The 20,899-nt window shown below is 41.8% G+C and overlaps 1 protein-coding gene across 3 annotated transcripts; it reads right to left on the bottom strand.

Moving 5' to 3' along the window:
* Positions 1-182: 182 nt before the first annotated feature.
* Positions 183-20,531, bottom strand: LOC137103177 (hyaluronan and proteoglycan link protein 1-like). Of its 3 annotated transcripts, none has more exons than XM_067483247.1 (6): positions 20,344-20,531; positions 9,754-9,888; positions 6,983-7,146; positions 5,693-5,891; positions 4,951-5,253; positions 183-4,195 (listed from the first exon to the last, which is right to left on the bottom strand). In XM_067483247.1, the coding sequence occupies exons 2-6, from the start codon at positions 9,857-9,859 to the stop codon at positions 3,906-3,908; spliced, it is 1,062 nt and encodes a 353-aa protein (XP_067339348.1). In that variant the 5' UTR covers positions 9,860-9,888; positions 20,344-20,531; the 3' UTR covers positions 183-3,905. The 3 variants fall into 3 exon arrangements, with proteins under 3 accessions (XP_067339348.1, XP_067339347.1, XP_067339349.1); XM_067483246.1 differs by having other exon boundaries at positions 20,058-20,530; XM_067483248.1 differs by lacking the exon at positions 20,344-20,531 and adding an exon at positions 10,333-10,473.
* Between the last annotated feature and the right edge of the window lie 368 nt (positions 20,532-20,899).

Here is a 20,899-nt window from a genome sequence, read left to right as displayed (position 1 = left end):
TGTTGTAACGTTGTAATGTGTAAGCAGCGTCCCTCCCTTTGGAAACACATTACCCAGGAAGTACACCTGGCCCTCTCTGCAAACAGCAACGCTAGAGCCGATTGCGTCCAGTCTCCAGCCGACGGGAACATTTAGCTGCCTGTTAATGTCAATGTGCCCCGAGTAAAGAAACCGAGGCAGAGTCGTGGTTCATGTACTGGTTTATTTTCCTTTTGTCTTTGGCTCCCTCAGCTATTAAGACTCATGATGAGCAAAGCAAAGCAAAGCAAGTCAGACATCATTTGGGTTTTTTTTTTGGTTTTTTTTTAAAAACACTTTCAGGAACAGTTTGACATTTTGGGATATTTGGAGAAAACTGATCATGCATGAAAAGCGTCAGCGAAGAGATGATTCTGAGAAACTGGACTGAAACTGGAAGTTCAACCATTAACACCTTAGAGACTCCAGTATGTCATTCATGTCATTTGCACACATACTGAGTGAGGGGTGAGGTTTAAAGGTGCTACCAGGCTGTTTTGTCCCTTTTGGACCAAGCAGGTTTTGATGTTTTCCCATTACACATAGCTACAGCCTTGTCTGGAAAAAAAAAAGGACGATATTACATCACCTGTACAATTTACAATTTCCTGTGTCATTTTTTGTTTGTTACACTCACTCTGTTGAAATTTAAGCTGCAAGCTTCAATGCTGTAGCTTTTTGCCACGAGGCAGAAAAAGCCCCAAAATGTCAAAATATTCCTTTAACAAACTGACACTTGACATCGTTTGCAACTCGGTAATCAAATGACTGAAAGTAACACGAGTCAAAAGGAACAAATACTGCAGTGCTGTGTGTCTCCCACATGGTCTGCGGCTGATCCTTATGAGTCTGTCCAGCAGTTCTTCTGTGATAAGAGTAGCAGGACTGTGTTCAGTGACTTGTCAAATTGGAGCCAAGTAAAACCTGCATCAGGCCCAAGTGGCTGACCTAAACTGGTGCCGGGGCCAGCTGGGTGCGTGTGCAGTGAGCTTACACCCGATCAATGTGCAGCACTCGCCCTCTGATTCCCTTACATGGAAGAAACCCCAGGAATTACTGAACGTATTGTATTTCTGTCTCGTTCAGCTGGCTGGTGCAGGTTGGATGCTGGCCCGCCGGGGTCCGATCGGTGAGCTCAGAGACGGGTCGACTGGTTCAGAGCTGGGTTTTGCAGAGCTTAGATAGCGGTCGGGGAGCCAGTCGATGCCAGGAAAAACCGTGCTCACTCACTCGGGGCCTGGATTAGTTCATCCGTGACCTGAAGACTCCGTATTCTAGTGTGTGACTCTGTAACAAGGTGTTTCCCGCATTTTTCAGGTGTCTGCTGCGTCTTCAGCGCCGTCTCTGTCACTTTACAGATTTCTTTTTGTCTGCCTAGAATTGCTGAGTACAGGCTCCTTCTTGGCAGTTGATTTGGATTTTGACTCAAGCTTCTGATTAAAACGTGCATTAACTTTAGTCACAGTTTAGTGATTTTATCATGTTTGGCCCTGTGAGCTCAAAGCACGGAAATCTGAGAAAACACATGCAAATAGAGAAAATACAACAACTTCATCCATTTGACAACAGTGGCGGCGTTAAGAAACGTGCCGCAAAAAGCCACTATACAACGATACAAACGGCTCCGGGAGCAACTAAGAATACATTTACAAATCTAAATGTCCGTCACTTTTTAGTGTCCCCCAGAAACCGCTGTAGACATCTGTCATAGCAATGTTGATGAAGTAGTTTTTTAAATGTGCTTTTGTTTTTTCCATTTGCATGTGTCTCAGGGCCCCCGATAATTTAGGCACATTTTCGTCTATAAACGTTTGGCGAATTTTGTTTAGAGAGGAGAAGATCCAGATTTTGAAGTAGACAACCTGAACTTGTTCCTACCGAAATATATACGACAAAACATTCTTATTATAACAAAATCTTGATTACGACATACATTATTTTCTTATTATGTCAAGATTCCATGTTATTACATTTTGCTGAGAAACTTTCTATTCCATTAAAACATCCAACTTCCTTTCAAAATTAAGTTTACAATTGTGTTTTTAGAAACCGAGTAATTGTAACGTATGATTGATCAGTTTATGACAAAGTGAGGATCAAAACATGGTGAATTAAGGCTTTGAGTTACATTTGTCTGAGCACCTACATGTGATTACTGTTTGTGTTTGTCATCAGTGATTGTCAGTGACAGGACTACAGTCTGTGCAGAGGTTCATGATAAAAATCAAATACTGAGATATGTGGATTTAATGACACAAGACAGGATACGGAAAATACTGTATGTCGTAACTAAGCTCCAGTAAGAATCTCTATATAACATGTAAATGATAAAAGTCTGTCTAACAAAAAAGTATCAATCATATATTTTACTTTCTGAGCTCACTGATTCAGTCCGATGTGTTTACTATAGCCAAAAAACGTTTTCAAACCAAAAAAATGTAAATAATTTTATACGTTTTTTTTTTTTTTGTTTGAAACCCAAATGTCCACACATTGCACCGGAAACTAAGAGAAAATATCGAACGTCAGTTTCGTTTGCCGAATAGCTGATGTTTCTAGGCGCCCAAAAGACATCTACGTGATTTATCCTGAAGTTACAGGATAAATGAAAAGAGTCGATGGTTTTTAACTGGAGTTCCGTAGAGAGAGATGAGGTCACGACTGGCGCTTTCACTATAATAAACTACAGGTTTTCTATCAAAAATAGCAGTTTATCACGGTGCTATAGATAAACGAGAGTGGACCTATGCGGAGGGCTGCTCTGCTGTGCGCTCGTCGAAGCAATGTCAAGCTCTGGGGACTGGGGACGGGAGCCTGTAGAGAACTAAAGTCTGCAGCGCTGTACTGGTTTTATTCATGCCAGGCATTTTCTGTTGCTTCTCCTCTAAGCATCTTCTATGTTCAGTGCAAAAAATATGTTGTTGTTTTTTTTTTAGTATTGTGGAGTTGCTGTCATGTTTTCTGTAAACCAAAGACACTTGGATAGTTTGGCCAAAAAAGACAAATAGAATAATGCCAATATTTCTACAGTATATAAAAAAAATCAAAAAAAATCGTAGTTAACAGAAATACAATTCTACATAATCACATTCTACATACCTATAAAACAAACAATGGTAATAGTTGGATGTTTCTTTTTCGTAGTCGTTTTACCGATGACACTGATTTTTTGGTCCAACGCATTCGTATAAAAACGTAAAATACTGGACGGTATGATGAAGTACAAAGTACCAGTCATAGCACCTTGTTAAGAATGGAGGGCAAACGACGGCTTGGTTGTGCTACAGCTCTTCTCTCCGTCTGTCTCCACTGTGTTTCATGACTTCGTCGTTAAGTTAAGTGCCCAAAGTATCAGTCCGACCATGAGACATTTGGCTGTCCAACGTTTCTCAGTTCAGATGTGTTGTTCCTGTTTATGTGACATGACTGGTCCATTCTTGAATGACAGTATGGCTGTAGCTGTGATGTCCTCCCCCCCCCCCCCCCCCCCCCACCACCACCACCCTCATAGGCATTGATTAAATAATATGAACCTTAAATATGTGTAAACTAGCCATCATAGAGTATCAGGTCCCAGATTACAAAGCAACATGACTCTGTTTCCATGAAATAAAGCATCACAGTTTGAATGTATTTGTTCCCACCTCCAGCACCTATCTGTCGCTAGTGTGTTCACTAGTGTGTGCGCGTGTTTGTGTGTGTCTTTGTATGCTTGTGTGAGAAAATGTATGTTAAGACTTTAGGTTCAGGTTCAAGTTGGGTTTAGAGGAAGGGACTGTGGAATGCATTATGTCTGTGAGCGTCTTTACAACTATAGGAAGATCAATGTGTGTGTCTGTGTGGACCCTAATGTGTGTGTAGCTTGTCTATATGTGTGTGTTTGTTACTCAGTTGTGGCCCTTGAAGCAGTACACTCCATACAGCTTGTGCTTTTTGTCAGGGAAGCCACTGAACCTCACAGCAGCTTCTGTGGGGCTGCAGCGCCGACGGGGGTTGAAGATGGGATAGCGGACGCTGCCGTCAGCCAACCAGCCCGCGTCGCAGCGGTCGTAGCCCAGCAGCTTCCAGGCGGCAAACATCTGGCCGACTTTGGCGATTTGAGCACCGTCTTTTTGACAGGCCCTGACCGCCTCGTCGTAGGTTAACTTAGAGGGATGGATCAGGTAGTAGAACCGACCTGGGAAGACAAAAACACATAAGATATATATGATTGCCTCTCTGACTCCTTTCTGGTTCCATCTCTAGAAGGCATCAGTTTCAAGAATGGGCAAAAAGCTCTTGCAAAGCCAACTGAGTAGTGGCCAACCCCTTTTTTCCTGTCCACCATGTTCGATCACACATATCTAATAAAGCACAAAGCTCATCTTTGTGCAGCTCGTCCATGCAGGTTTTTTATTAATTGTCTTCTTTTCCTCATTTTGGTTCACCGAGCAGCAATCTGCGCCCTGCGGCCCCCAGTGGTCATGAGAGGAAATTACAATCCACCTGTGATTCTCCGACACCACCGGTGCAAACGTACCCAGCTTCGTTTAGTACACGGTGATGGCACCGGCATTTGTTTGTGATTCCCTACAAACTCCTGGCATTTTATTACATGGAAGCCAGAGGGAAGTTTAAAAGCATGAATGTACATTTGCACCCTGTACAGCCATAGAAAGCAAATTGAAACTTGGTGAAGTTGCTCTTTATGGGGGAAACTGGACTTAAACCATCCAACTTTCTCTCAGAGTAAAGAAGATACTTCTCTACCACAGTACTACAATGTAAGTCACTCGTGGTAGCGAAACCTTTCCAAGCTAGAAGTCCAGTTGACCTATCTCAACCTCCAGATCCTCAAACCTGAATGACTTTATTGTTATTGGACTATTCTCTTAAGGAGTAACTTGGTAATCAAAGGTGAGCAAACACATGTACAGATATAGAGTCCATCACCTTTGTAGTGGGAGGTGAAGCAGAACACATCATAGTGGTTCTTGTCCTTGTCTCTCAGGCCATAGTTGCGAATACCGGGTACAGTGTTCTTGCCTCCGCATGGTTCTCTGGGGGTGGTAATGGGATACTGCACTGAGCCGTCGCTCAGCCAACCAGCGTTGCACCAGTCCATCCCGCCACGCCACGCATCATACAGCTGGTCGAAGGACGCCACAATGGCATCCTGGTCACGACATGCTCGCTCAGCGTCGTAGAAGTTGAGGTTGTAGCGGCCCAGGCGGGGGAAGTAGGGAAAGATGACACCTACACGGGAAAGTGGGAGGCAAAAAAAAAAAGAGCCCTGTAAACTATGATGGACGACTTGCAGTTAGCGGACAAAATGAGGATCCGTCCCCTGGGCTTTGTATTTGGTCCCGTTTATTTAACGTAATGACTGAAAGTGAAAGCACATCTTGCCGCGTAAGCACAGCTGTTTTCCCGTCAGTGTGGTGCCAGCGCTTTTGGCTTCAGGCTTTAATGGCTGTTGTCTCTGGCTACTCTCAGACATAATGAAGCCGCTCTTGACACTGATGTAGGCAATGCTTACAGAACACACTCGTGCCTGACATTCCCCCAAGCAGCTGCTGCTGATGATGCTAAATTTAGTCGGACTGCAGCCTGTTACAGTACAATGACATTTAACTTTAAAAAAAGTCACATTTTCACTCTTTCCCATTTTAAATAACGATTTAGTGCAACATACCTTCGAGGTCAAGGGATACAACCACTGTTCCGTCTTCCAGCCCATCAATAACTTCACATTTATATCTGCCATAGTCCTCCAGAGTGATTTCCGTGATCACCAGAGAGGCATCCATAGGAGAGGAGCCTTGTAGGTGGACACGTCCATGAAAACTGCCATAACTTCTTTTGTGATAATCCATGGCAACAAAAACGTCCACCTGGAGCAAGACGAAGACGTGTTAGTTTAGGATGTCAAGATGCTATTTAAATGTACTTTCCCGAACATTTTATTAGTGATTGTAGAAAAAAATCTGGCAAAAAACAAAACAATGTTCACTATTCTTTGTTGTCTTTGCTATATCCACTAACATCCTTGTCATTTCAGACCTTGCATCACTCTCTGCCCTGCACGACCCACGTTTGCAGCCTCACCAGAGCTTTTTGTCTCTCAAGCCCATCTGTAACCTGGTAGCAGTCAACATGCCAGTTCACAGCACATACCTGTTTTCACTTCCTGCTACCGTATTTCCTGTCTGTGTTGCCTGTGTAGCCTTTGTTCCAAGTGCTCATGTCTCTTGGACTTTTTTGGGCTCTTTCCTAATACTTTACCAGTTTACCTTTTGAAGGTAAACTGTCGAACTTGGTTGAGCTGTGCATTAAAGTCAGAACCTGAGTGTGGGATGTCATAATGATTAGACAGAGAAGATAATAAAGGTGTTTTTGGGGGAGGGGGTTTAGTACTTTTGGACATAGCCAGGTTAGCATTACCCCATTTCGAATCTTATTTTATTGCTCGTGTATCAGCTAACCAGTCAACTGCTACTTTTCGTTTTTTTTCACACGGACATGAACCTAGGAACAACATACAGAATATGAATGTATTCTGCGAGCTTCTGATATTCACATATAATGAATGATTATTGACGTCATCACTAGCTGCCTGAAAACAGACTTCACAACAATACAACAATGTGTCATCAGCGTACAGTGATGTCCGCTCAGTACTGGGCACAAAACGGTTTCATTAACATCCTTCCAAACCAGCAGCACATCATATTCTGCTACTTAGAGTCTCTAAGACTGTATTTGACTTAAATACAACAAGGTGGTATGAAATGTGCTCAGGTAAAAACGAGAAACACTGACGAATAGGACTTGGTCTAATTGTTACCAGGGTGTGTGCACTTTGAAATGTATCCACAAGGAAACAAATCCAGTAACCGTTTATGACATTGTCACGTGTTTCAATAACACACAAAAGGATGTTCAATGAATTGTATTATTTTCTTAAAAAAAAAAGACTGGAAACCTCTTTCAGGTAGTCCGAGGTCAGCTTGGTCCATTTTATTCGCATTTTACGATTGGGTGCCAGTGATTGGTCCCTTTGGATCTTGCACGGTAAAGTAGCATTTCCGCCTCGTCTGGACACCACCTTTGTCTGTTCTGCCACCACTGAGAGTCGAGGGCCATTTTCTGCAATACATCAATATCGTTACACCCGAGATAAATCACACGACACACACACAGAGCGTACAGTGAACATCCTGTGTCAACTACTACTAATATGCATTCAGCTTTTATATTGATAAACCAACACCTGGTACCAGAATATAGATTGTATACAGTTTGAAAAACTAACTTGTCACAGTGCACTAACATGTTCACAATGTTTTACCATTTTAATCGTCTCAATTTAGAATTTTAGCAAGCTAAAAGGATCCACTGTGATCCGATTCACATTATTAGACATGAGAGTATCATTTTTTGTCCGTTTTGCAGGTAAATAGTCATAAACCAAAGTATCGAACAATGCACCGACACTAGAAAAAGGTCGAATGATGAGTGGCGAGTTCGCAAGAAAATCAAGAAACGTTGCTGTGCTGCAAATTTGTGACAAAGACAAAAGTCAGCAAGAAATTATTGTAGCATGTAAGTCCCTGTGACACCACATGATGCATGAGTAACTGGGATAGGTGTGTATTTTTGAGCCAGCCAAGCTACTTCCTAGTGTTTCCAGTCTTAATGTAAAACAAGGTTGACTCCAGCTCAGTGCTTCATTTTTGAAATTCCCAAAATTCAAAAGAATTTAAAAACATCAAGTGGGCGTATTGATATGAAAACATCAGATTTGTGCGGCGAGGACACTGTAAACTCTCTCACAGTAAAACGTAAAAGACATAAATGTTTTCCTCTGAGCTTTGGGACTAGTTTGATGATGTTTTCATGGCAGGAACTTTTCCTGGGGACCAGGAATCTTACATCAGAGGAAGCAGGGGCTAAATGTATTTCTGGGGCTGTAGTTTTATGGGTGAAATACTGTGGAGCATTTCAATAAGAATGAATAAATATAATAACGCTGTTGATATGCTGGTGTGCTAATTTGCTTAATCTTCCTGGAGCTGTGCAATCACAATTCCATCAACTCCTAGAGTTTAGGTCCTGGGAACAAAACAGCACCAGGACCTTTCCGTTGGAAATGTACCTTTATCGCATTATCTATCTTATTGTTTAATGACATTTTCTAAATGTTCCCTTAAATGTTATGCTACATCTAAACTGAAAGTCTGGCTACGGATATTCTCCTCTTATTTCCAAAAATGTTGTGGAACTATTTCTTTAAAACCTCAGCACCATTATCTCATGAGTTCAAATCTGTGCAGCCTTTCAGATTGGCTGCCTCTGTACACACACACACACACACACACACACACACACACACACACACACACACACACACACACAGGCCACCGCAACATTCGCTGTATAAGCATGTGTGTGTTTGTCAGCTGATCCAAGCAAACAGCTAATGGCCCATTGATCCCACACTCTGTGCTAACGGGCGTCAGAGGGAGAAGCAGCGTGTGTGTCACCTGAGCTGAAAGAACACACAGGTAGTTGGTTAGTTAACTAGTTATCAGTTGATCTTCGGTCATAGGTTTGAGGCAGTTAGTAGTTTAGCATTTTTTATCAGTGTTAACTAGTCATTATTTAGTAGTGTGATAGTGTGGTAGCTTTTAATTGCTCGTTAGTTACTCGTTAGTTTGTTAGAATATTATTTTGGGGTAACGAGTTAGTTGTCTTTTGGTTATTGGCTTTGATTGAAGTCAATTCTTAGGTTGTAGAATGTTGTTATTTGTTAGTTTGCAATTGGTTGAATTTGAAGTGTTTTTGGTTGAATAGCAGCTGGTCACTAATTGCTAGTTTGGTTTTGCTTTTTAGTTAATTATTCAGTAGTTACATCGCTTTGGCAAAACACCGAACCCCTTTTGCCCCTGGTGTTCACTTCAGGGAGGCTTTGGATATAAGCATAAATTGACTAGTTTTTAAGAAGTGATCAGTTAATAATTTGTAATTTACTATAGTTGTTAGCTTTACAATAGTTTGTTTTCAGTTCAATTCAATATGTTACTTATTTATTATTATTTGTTAGTTAGTTGCATATTCATCATTACTTGAAAATGTATCAGTTACTTTTTGTAGTTTGTTGGAGTTTAATTTATTTGTAGTTTTTTGTAGTTTTTTTATATGGTACATGTTTTACTACATTATGTATTAGATTTAATTTACTGCATTACATGCAGTAATGCGTGTAATGTTTTCTTTTTTTAAAAAGGGCTTTTTTTCCAACGTCTCTCCAGCTCCGAAAGAAATGAAATCCCACCTGGCAGACTACATGACTCTCTTTATGCATATATCGTGATGCTAATTGCATACGGGTTTGGTTTAGTCCATATATTATAAACATGCGTGTTAAAGCACATCAGATCCTCTGCAACATTTGAAAAAAAAATACTTTGTGCATTTTTAAAAAGATTTTGATGTGCCCAAAGTTTAGTTGCGGTGCTGATAGTCTAAAGATATAGCTCTATCTCAGTGTGCTAATAACCCACCACAGAGTGGTCTTATCACCGAGCCACAGCAGCAGGACACTCTGATAAACTACGGAAACAAATGACACTGCAGAGTGAGTGTCACCAACGCAACGCAGAAAAGCGACATCACAAAATGTCTCTCTTGGTTCCCTAACTCATTATGACATTGTGAAATTGTCCCGAAGAAGCGGCGAACGCTCACACTCACCTGTGACATAGATGGTCCTTGAGTGCTCCAGCTCGGGATAGAGAACGTCCAGGTCGGTGCTTGCAACACTCAGTGAGATCACAGCACATATCAGCACGGGAATCATCTTCACTCACCGAACCGGGGGTCTGATCACTGCAGAGACACAAGGAGCCAGAGGGTGGGGGAGAGGGTGGGGGTTAGAGTACAGTAAGACGATGAAGTGTTTTCCTCTAGTTGTACCACAATGGTACAAGCAGAAAGGACAAATATTTATACTGTACGTGTTCACATGCAAGTGAGCTGTGCAGGCAGCTGAGGACAGAGCACAGTGATACAGTAGAGTTTCTATCTGCAGTGCTGTGTCTCCCCCACAGAACAGTCTGCATCCTGGTCACAAGCAAACACACGGTTTAAAAGATTGGAATTCTTCCTCCTGAATTATTCCCCAGTCGAAACAGAAATGATTTTTGAAAATCTTTACTTAGAATTGTCCTTGATGCTCAAACCGGACGTCCCATGAGAAGCTACACTCACGAACAACACTGTCCCGAATAAGCACAAATGTAAGTACACGGCTTGAGTATACACTGTACATACTGTGCAGAAAAGATTCTCTGTCATCCACGAGTGTGAGACAGCAGCATGTCCCGGTGACACTGACAGTCCACAACTTCAGAGGGAGACTGTGCCACAGTGCAGCATCACCACACACCTCAGGCTTCACTCACACACACACACACACACACACACACACACACACACACACTGCAGCTCTTCCTCTACACAGTCATCCCAAACAAATAGGAATTCACCATTTCACTTCCACTTAAGGCCTGTGTCTATGGAGGCCCAGGGATGCCAATATTAAAGTCAATTATTTTTTAAATTTTAAATTTTTTTTATTATTGAATCAAAAAACCTGGCTACTTTCCATCTTTTGCATCCCTTCTTACAAAAGAAAAGAAATGATGAACACGTTGCTTCCATTATAAGATTAAGTTTAGGAAAGAAATCTGACGCATGAGGTTTTACAGTTGTATATAAATGCAGATAAATGCTTTGTCTGATAACCTGAACTCTATTAGTGATAAGGAGGTGATACTTTAATCAATACATTTATTCAGGTACTATACATGACACCATTTTGAGGTACTTGTACTAAAGAGTTTCTGTTTTACATTACTTTTACTTTTTCTTTCTTACTTTTTCTTTACTCCACTACATTTATTTCACAGCTTTAGTTAGTTACCTTTGCACATTACATACATTTTAGAACACGTGTTGATGAATTTTACTTCAATGCAGAATGTAAAGTGGCCCATGTACTTATCTTTTCTTTTCCTTGAGCACTGAATTTCTTCACCCATAAAATAAATAGATTGTTTTACATGAAAATACAAGCACAAACATTCATGTTTAATGACTTGGCCACTTAATGAATTGACTCTGGGCTTCCATAGTTTGTATTTTTAACGGGGTGAAGCGGTAGAACATTTGGATCAATCCCCTTTTCCAGCCCCCCAAATCCACCCTGCTCTTCATTCACTAGATCCCAATTTGCTGATGCACTGATCTCCCTGCCAGGTGGAGCTCCTGCAGTCAGCAGAATAACTCTGCAGCACACACACACACACACACACACACACACACACACACACACACACACACCACTGTCCTTGTTAAAAAAAAACAAGACGAGAGCAGGTGATGTGTGAAATGGGAGATGAAGACTGAGATACAGCAAGTGGGGAATTAAAAAGCTAAAGCAGGGAGGTAGGGAGGTGAAGGAGAGGGAGAGGACTCTGCAGCAGTGAAAGATGATGCAGGAAAAAAAGATGTTTCTGCCTCCTTGAGTCAAATTAGCAGGTGTTAACTGTAGTCACTCAAGCCTTTATGACAGAGAACTTATCAGTGTGTGATCTCTGGAAAAGGCCTCACACGAACAAAGCAGTTTGTAAATGTGGCCTCCAGGCTGACAGCATTTCTTCGCCTCCATCTCTGCTGCGGTTGAGGAGCCTTTATAGACCAGGTGTGTGTGTGTGTGTGTGTGTGTTACCTATTTGTCCCTAAACAGCGTGTTAATGCTTCGGGTATGAGGACACGTGTGTGATGTCATCAACACTTGCAGAGACGTTATGTGAGGGTTAGGAAACTGTTGCCTTCAGGGTCACTTCAGTGCTTTTGGCCCTCAAAGCTGCTTTTAGAATCCCAAATTTCTCACACCCCTATTTAGAGTTGTCAAGTTGTCGCTTGGTTTTAAGTTATATTATGTTAACGTCACTCTAAATAATAATATCTTGTGAAGTGTAGTTTGGCATGACCACGAATATGCTCATATTTAGACATTTTACATTTCTTTCTGCTTCATACTGTCAAAAAGTCTGATAATTTTTGGCAAAACTCAAACACATCTCGTCATTTTCTGGCTGCAAACTTGCACAATAAAAGAGCCAAACAAAGCAAAAATGCCTCCACGGTGATGCAAGACAAACTAGAGAAGCAGCTATTGGCTTTGTGGGGTTAGAATCATTTTTTTTTTTTAGGTTATTTAACAATGAAGTCAAATGCTCAAACATGTAAATGCACTCTGTGCACCGGATCACCAGGGTTTTTTTTTTTAAACATCAGACATTTACAATCACGAGGAGACAAGGTTCCTCTCAAGTTAAACCATCAAAAAGAAGTGCAGTCGCACACACAGACACTGAAAATTTCCATCCCTTGTTTAGTTAAACTCTTTTGTTTAGTCTCCTCGGACTTTCTTAAGTCCAGGAAAACAAATCCACACAGTCAAATGGTCCATTAGAGCCATGTTTACATGTCATTTAGAGACACATTTAATGGCTCTTCTGACAAGAACCTCTGTAAATGCTAAAAATAACCACAAGTATTTACATTTTATTTCAAGCTTAATAAAGGGCAAAGTAAGGGAGCACGCCCTCATTTTACATGTCATAACACAATTCACTTTTTGGGGACTTGGAGTTTCATGATAGGTGACGGGAAAAAACTGCAGACAGCTGATTGGTCAGAGATTGGTCACCACCTCTGTGTCCACAGTCGTCTCATCGTCTAAACCAAACGCTGATGTCTATTTCCACAAGTCTCCCGTTAGATTTTTTTCAGCAGTCGTTTGCCTCGCAGCCTTCAGCCTCCTCTGGCATCCGTACAATGGGCGACTGAAACACTGGATTACGACTGTGCAAACACAGCAGTTTGTTTAAGTTTGGACGTTAAATAAAGATGGTTAGGGTTCGTTAAAAAAAAGTCACCGTTTGTCTGATAAATCCCAGAGTAGTAGTATTATCCTGCCACCTTTTTGGTGTAAATACTGTGTGAGAGCCTCACGTTCACAACAGTACTTATTAAAAGTCTTTCTGAATGCCCACCAACACAGCTGCACCTCTTTCTTTTTAAAAGATGTTCCGTCGGGTTAAAGTCACAGTCACGCCGCATGAAAAACCATCTCAACGCGGTAATGAGTGTTTCTGATGTGATGCATCGTCCTGCTGGTGGTTTTCCTTTGGAAACGCGGCAGCTGTGCCAGTAAAGGAACAACACCTGCTCCGTCGGTGTGTTAGACACGATGAAGTAAACACTACTCCACACTACTATCACCACCTTGTACTTCCAACACAAGGCAGCATGTATCCACGTCACCACACTTGGTTTCTTTCACTGTCGAGCATAAAACTCACAACAGGAGGCAAGACGCATCCAAACTTCATCCGCCCCTGACCCTGACCTGACCTTTGTGTAGTGTTGTCGGCCACTCGGCTACCGAAGCGAAGAGCAGTAATGGAGCAACGCAGTGAAGAAACCGTGGAGAGATTCCACAAACGGATCAAGCTTTTGTTGTGGCATTTCAGTGGTTAGTTGTTTTCTTCTTCAGTCTTTTGCTCTAATAAAGTGTCTGCATTGTTTTGGGCCTTTTGCTACGACCCTACACTATTCATTCCTCACTGTCTCTCACAAAAGAACAAATCTCGATTTGCTTTTCATCTGCCTCTGGCCTCTTTCCTGCATCAAATAAAGGATGAAGCAACAAGGTCGTGAGACGGCTGCTGGCACTGCTTGTCCGTTGCTCTGCATCTGTTGTATTGTTTCTGAACAGAGCTGCAACATTATTTTTCATCTTCTTGTTAGCATGACATAAGCATAACCACACGAACAAAGTGAACTAATAAGACTTTAGGCAAGTGTTCATGTCCTGCCAGTGAAGCTTAAGTTAAGCGCATGAAACCTTTGTTGCATGTCAGGCCTTGTTTCCTTTTGTCATCTCAGATGTTTCAAATCTTCAAATGGAATCTAACACACATTAACTAACATTAACAAACCCTCAAACTGGCAGAGGTGGGTGAACTATTATCAATATAAAACTGAACACACTGATTTTTATTTTACCTTAAGTATTAAAAGTAAAAGTACTTGACAAGTTTTCTCTGTTCTGTTTTGTGGACCAGTGCTGCTTCAGGTTATGGGGGCAGACAATTAATGCTAATATACATAAATCATGGGTTAAAGATGTGATGCTTTTTCAGTTTTATTTCTAAACTACTCATGTTGCGTGGGAAGAAGAAGTAGGCAACGCCAAGTTCAAGTTCAGCCAAAGAGTAAAATTACTGCATCATATGTCAAATAAAACTTAATTGACATATTATTACTTAGATGTAGCAGGTTTGGGGCTGTGGTCGACACATATTTACTATGAAGCTGCAAAGAGACTGTTTACTTGCATGAAAATAGTCATTTGTTGCAGCCTTACTGTCATTTCATAAATGATTTAATCTAGGAAATAGACTTTGACACCTTTTGGTTCCCTCAGGCCTGGGATATATTACATTAACTTTGAATGATGACATGTTCCCTGTTCACTGCCATTTATAAAATAAAGGCTAAAATACCAAAACAAAAGACCAAGAAGGCCTCTTGTGTGTATAACGGGTCGCGTATGGAATCTATTACACACATCTAACACAGTTTTATGTTGAAACAGGAGGAAGATGATCTCAACCTGAGTATTAAGTTTCAGTTCTGTCAGAAAGGGAAGGTCTCTGTGGAGAAGGCAAATGACATTTTTGTTTTGAGAAAACACACCACACACACACACACACACACACACACACACACACACACACACACACACACATAGGGCTGAGGTGCACAGTAGTGAATCATTTCTAAAACCCCTCAACTCTCCAGCACATCATGCAGAGACTCATTGAATGTAACTGGTAGCAGTGCAGATATATTAGTTTTTCTATATTTGTTTAAGTGAGACTCACACTTCTGACCAATCGGAGAACATCATTAATCATTAAACGGAGCTGGTTCACAGCAGGGAGTGATTGGAGGTTTCATGCAAGCAATAGTTTAAGTTGCTTATTGTAGTTTTAAATGCTTGTGCGACTGGGTGTTGCTGCTCTCTGTAGTTTACAATAATTGTTGTGTGAAAAATGAAAAAGGAGAATTTAAAATGGATTTGCTTTGGAAATTAACAGGAAATTAACCAATCACAGAGAAATACAAAGATGTGGCAGTGCAACAGTCCAAAACAGGCTCTTTACATCGGGTAGATGGTTTTGTGGTGCAGATAGCAGAAGACAAAGTGGTTGACTGTCTTACTGTACTGATAACTTCCCTGACTGAAGACTGCAGCTCCTCAGAGCTCTGGAGAACATTACAGGCCACTCGGCCGACACAGATGCTTGGGTCTAACAGATAAGCGTTCACCCCCCCCCCCCCACCCCCCCCCCCCACCCCCCATGTCACTGCAGAGAATAATAATAACACTTTGGTTCTCATAAAAAATAAAAGTTCAGTCTGCGCCCATAACTCAAGGAACAACGAAGTTGAAAACACCAAAGAAGTTCTGTGTCATTCTTTAAATAATTATACGTTGTAAAAAAAAAAACCTGGAAATTTCCTCCCTGCAATGACACACAGGCTTTATTTTTAGTGTGTCCAGGTATTTCCTCACCTGACAACGTTTTTCCAGCCAAGGCCGATGGAAATGTCCCAGGAAAGATGCTATATTCAGCATCACTGCACCGGGGCATGAACGCGCTGATGTAACAGGTTCCAACAGCTGTGAGACAACCTCCTGTGGAAATCCACCTCCCACTTGTTCAGGCCTTGTATGTGGGTGGGTGGGGCTCCCGCTCCCAGTGATGGGTGGGGTATTTATTATTACCGCTGTCACGAAAAACTCAATTTGCTCTTTTCACAGCACATGTATTTTCCTCAGTGGTTAAAGTGGCGGGTTCAAAGCGTTGCACAGGAGGTTTTTGACGTCACAGTCACACCACATACGCTGCTACAAAGAGTCCTCAGTGTGGACTGCAGTAGGTCTGTGAGGCAGCAGCAGTGGGAACAAGGTTTAAGGGCTCCTGTATCCAATCAGGACGCTGCATTTGACCTTCTAAGAAAAACACAAGAAGTAGTTTCCTGTAGGTAACTTCCAGTACCAACATGAAAAGACTGAATAAGTGAATGTCTCACTCTAATGTCATATTCCTCTGTGCCATAGAGCTTCACTGTGTTCAAAAACTATTAAAAGACTTTGCTGATTCCATGGATGGAGCCCGAGAGCTCAGGGCTGAAGACACAACATGACCAGGAAGAGATTTGCAACAATAACATAAATGTACAAAAGGGCTGAAAAATGATGGACAAAGACTTGAAACTATGCAAAGAACAAAGCACAAATTGACCAAAAAGACCTGGGTTTATTTTAACGGTGGCCATCTAATATCGACTATCGACTATCTGGCTAGTAGTCGGCCATCTTTGTCTGCAATGGGACACTCCTGGGAAAAAGGGGATTAATTGTAACAATCTGATAAATATTTGTGATGGACAATGCTGTTGCCTTACAGTGAGCAATGTTCATGTATGTTAATATGCTGATGATTAACTTTATCCATTCAATTGCAAACCATTCGGAAAACCTTGTGACGCTTGAGGAGCAGGTAGCACCCCCACCAACACCTCTCTCCTCCCCCCTCATTCCCACTGTGATAAAGTGAATTTATGATGCTTTCTGTCACCGAGGGGCTTCCCCCATCTCTGCCTTGACCCTGAGGACATTTAAAACTTCATCTGGCTCTTCCCTCCAGCTTTAAAGTAGGAGACGACAGCCTCTGCAGGGCTGCATCCTTTCTTTGTATCTTCTCTCACTGTGTCAGAGGTGAAAGCCTCAGGTCAAAGTTCAGCACCAGTCGCGGCTGAACGTTATGTGGGATTTAACGCGTTAATACCAAGAGTGTTGGGATTACATTACCTATGATAAAGGGACAGTTCAATATGGACCAGGCAGTTAGTTAAGAAGGTCATCTCCACTCTGGTGTAAGTAAAGGAATTGAGCCAGGAGGTGATTAGCTTAGCTTAGCAAAAAGACTAGTCATTTTGTGTTTATTTTTGGTAGTTTTAGTTTTTTTGTAATGATTGTGTCTTTTTGATCCAAATATTTGTGGTCTTTCTTGTGGTTTTTGTGGTAATTGTTTGTGTCTATTTGGTTGGCACGTGTCTAATCTGTACACTTTTCCATTCCTCTGTGGTCATTATGCAACTTTTATCTGACTTTCTAACAAGAAATCAATCAGAATCAGCTGTGACAAAACCCGGTCCAACTAGTGCCGACGGTGCAAAAGCTATGCAAAGTAAAACTGGGCTCGGTGTGTCACAGTCCCAGGATCACGGAAGTTTTTATGCCAGAATAAAACAACATGGTGGTGCATAATATCACATGATCATGGCCTTGTGTGCCATCTAGCATGTGGAGCAGGTACCTTCTGGCCCATATCTATAGTGCCAATAACAACAGGTAACAACATCGAATGCTGTTTTGTGGACCCCAACAACAGCTTTATAATGATGTTGAACCATTATGTTTACCATCTCATTCTTGTTCATTTATCTGATTTATTGTTTCATTCAAAAAAGTTGATTATTACTATTTGTAAGACTAAAACAAAGCAGACATGTTGGCAGAATGGCTTCGAACACATCACAGCTGGCAGATGCATCCAAATAAAATTTGGTGATTGGAATAATCTTCGAATGCTCCAGAGTCAGAACACGCAGGTGTTTTTGTTGTTCTTCCCATTCTGCCAACATTGTGCGAATGCAGCATTAGTTCAAATATATCTTATGCATAGAAACTACAACATAGTTAATACTAGGAAACCTAAGCGTCCTATAGCTACTACGTGTCTGTGTTTATTCCCAAAGCTCATCTTTTGGCCATCAGTCGTATCAGCTATGCTAAGATTTTGATTCTCAAGTTATTAGCTGAGATCTGGGGATGTGTGGATGTCACTAAAATATATGTTTTTGCTTCATTTATATTTCTGTTAAATCAGGAAAAGTCTTACAATGTGTTCTCAAGAATTTCTTTGCTGCACAAACAGACTATTTATGGGATCAGTTCCTTTACAGCTGCAGCCAGTACATGGCAAACATATTACTCAACACAACAGAAACGTCCATTCATAAGCCCAGTAACATAGCCCTCTTCTTTAATAACATCTAAACCCACATTTTCCTGCACAGAAACAAAAACACACACACACACACTTAAGGATGTGAAGACAAAGCCACAAATTCATTTAACCTGTTGTTTCCTAGTCACCACTTATTCATTCAAACTCAAGCGGTAACAGAATACATCATCTTGAGTTTATCATTTGGGGGCTGTTGACCTGGGCCACTGCAGGCTAACAGCTCTGTGCATGTGTGTGTTATTGTGTGTTGGGTGGCTGGGTGCAGGGGTGATGGGTGGGGGTCAGGGTGGAGCCGCCACGTCTAAGCCAGAAGACAGAGAAGGGTTGTTGGGCTGAGAGTCACTCACAGCTCTGATGTTTTTTTGTTTTTTTTTGTTCGGCTCTAAATCACTCGCTGCACCACATGGACGACCACAACTATGATAACTCTTACAAATATGATCGTCTCCACTGACAGATGACGAGTGGATGAGCGGGTCTGGGGAAAGCAAAATGAAACCTCCGTTTAAAACTACAGCTATCCTCATGACTGACAGGAACCGGCGGATGCACCATTCGATCTACCTCAAATAAAAGGCCAATACAAACACCCACTGATTATAGTGGAGGCTGTGGTTTACACAAAATCTAAATTATGATTTCATAAAATTGACTTAAATGAGCAGAATCTAGGAAAGACTTTCCTCCAGGGGCCAAAAGCCCCTGTATTAACTACAGTGCATAAATGATGTTCCTGTACTTTACTTTCCCACATTCAACATAATAGAGAAGGCAGGCAAAGGTAGTTAAGCTATGATGAATTAGTATTTATTCAATTCATTACAAGTATTGCACATTTTAAATTGCACTCTTCACATCCATGTTTTCCACCTGGTGACTCAATGTTTGGCACATGGCTGCACTCATGCAAACAAAATCAGTTGTTTGGTTCCTGTAGTGTCAGAAAACAGTGAGAACTTTCCATCACGGCTCTGCGGAGCCTGAGCTGATGCCGTGTTTATTTTTTTTTGTCCAACTAAAAGATCCCTGATGTGAAACAGAAGATAACAGTGAAGTAGTGAACTGGCATAAACAGCCAGTGATCTAAGTGGCTGTGGATGTGAATAATCCGTCCCCAGCTCTGTTTTGGACCATACATACGAGACTACTACTAAAATATTGTAGATCCACATGTTGCAGCGAGTCGAGGTGCAGCTCCTTTTTATCACCTGCTCGCATGCTTTGTGTGTGAGATTCCACAGAAGTGCAATAAAAAGTAAAAGATGTCTCTGTGTAATGATGCCGATTGCTATGGCAATGAAGCCACTGTAGAGTACAAGTATCTCCGGATAGTGACTTTAGTGATAGTGATATAGTGATTTTCTCGAGTCCCCAGGCAACAGCCGCAACCACAGATTTGTAAAAGGTTTTGATCACATCCCATACTGCCTAACCTCTGGAGTCCACTTCCAAAAGAGCTGCGACAGTGCAAACAGTGTCAAACATGCAACACAACAATCCTCAATTTGATGTAAATCCCCCCCAAAAGGTTTTGGTTTATTTTTAATGCATATCATACGTTGAAGCTGAGCTTCTGTCAGTTAAAGCAGAACCATTGGATCATCAGTCAATACATTATTACTGCCTTCTCCTTTTTGATTGTCTTCTCAGTTGTATTTTCTACCGTTGCTTTTCAGGCTTTTGGAGGTCACTGGAGGTGACTTACCCCCATAAGCACCGCTCCTAGTGATATAGCTCTATGACATCCAGCGCTCGGTACAGGAACGAAAGCAGTATAACATCTGTCTCTTTGTTACTAACAAAATGAAAGCACTTTACCTGACTGCGTGCGCTGCGCTGCGGTGAAAGTCTTAACTCCCCAGCGGTCAAGATGCGGACTGAAGCGCAATTACGCACGTCACGGTAGGAGAAAGCCGACGGTTTTCCTTCTCCTCTGTCAGGTCCACCCAGCGGCTCTTTTGAAAGCTAAGTGCGGCAGAAATCAGCCAACGGGCGCACACGTCTGTTAGTGTTGTTGGACTCCAGGACTGCTTTTACGCGCAGAGATAAGACGAGTCTTTAAGCACTGCCCCCCACCATAAAGACGCATGCAGGTAGACGTTACCCAAAAGTGCGGGGAAATCCGGTCAGGTCTGGAGATGGAGATTCAGATGGTCCTCTGTCAAGTACTAAAATAACATCTGTGGCACTAGGCTCAGATCACTGCAGAGGAGACGCACGGAGCCTGCAGTGGATCTGCAGTCTTCGGATTGTTGTTTTGTGACTTTCCAGATGCATCACACCCTCAAATTATGGAGGTACCCAGCCCCTGTTGCTCAACACGTACCGAGAAGCTTGATTTAGAGAGTTGTACTCCCCCTGTCTCTGCTTCTTCGGGCGCTCAGCTCTATGAAGTGTCCTGTTTCCAAAGTTTGTACAGTAGAATTGCTGCCATGAAGTGTCACCATTATGATTTCATCTGCAGCACAGGATACAAACAGTAACTGCAGTAAAAATACGTTTGTTTTATTAATGCCATGAAACTAAATGCTATTAGTTAAACCTGGACACAGGTCAAATCATGTACTGTAAAATGCAGTGCCATACAGATTAAATACGAATATGGACCACTCATTGGTATGGACGGGCTTGTTTCGGTGTAAGAAATAAAATAAGGAGCC

The sequence above is a fragment of the Channa argus genome, chromosome 18 (assembly GCF_033026475.1).
Source record: "Channa argus isolate prfri chromosome 18, Channa argus male v1.0, whole genome shotgun sequence".
NCBI classification, from domain to species: domain Eukaryota; kingdom Metazoa; phylum Chordata; class Actinopteri; order Anabantiformes; family Channidae; genus Channa; species Channa argus.
This window is presented reverse-complemented; position numbering and strand designations above follow the sequence as displayed.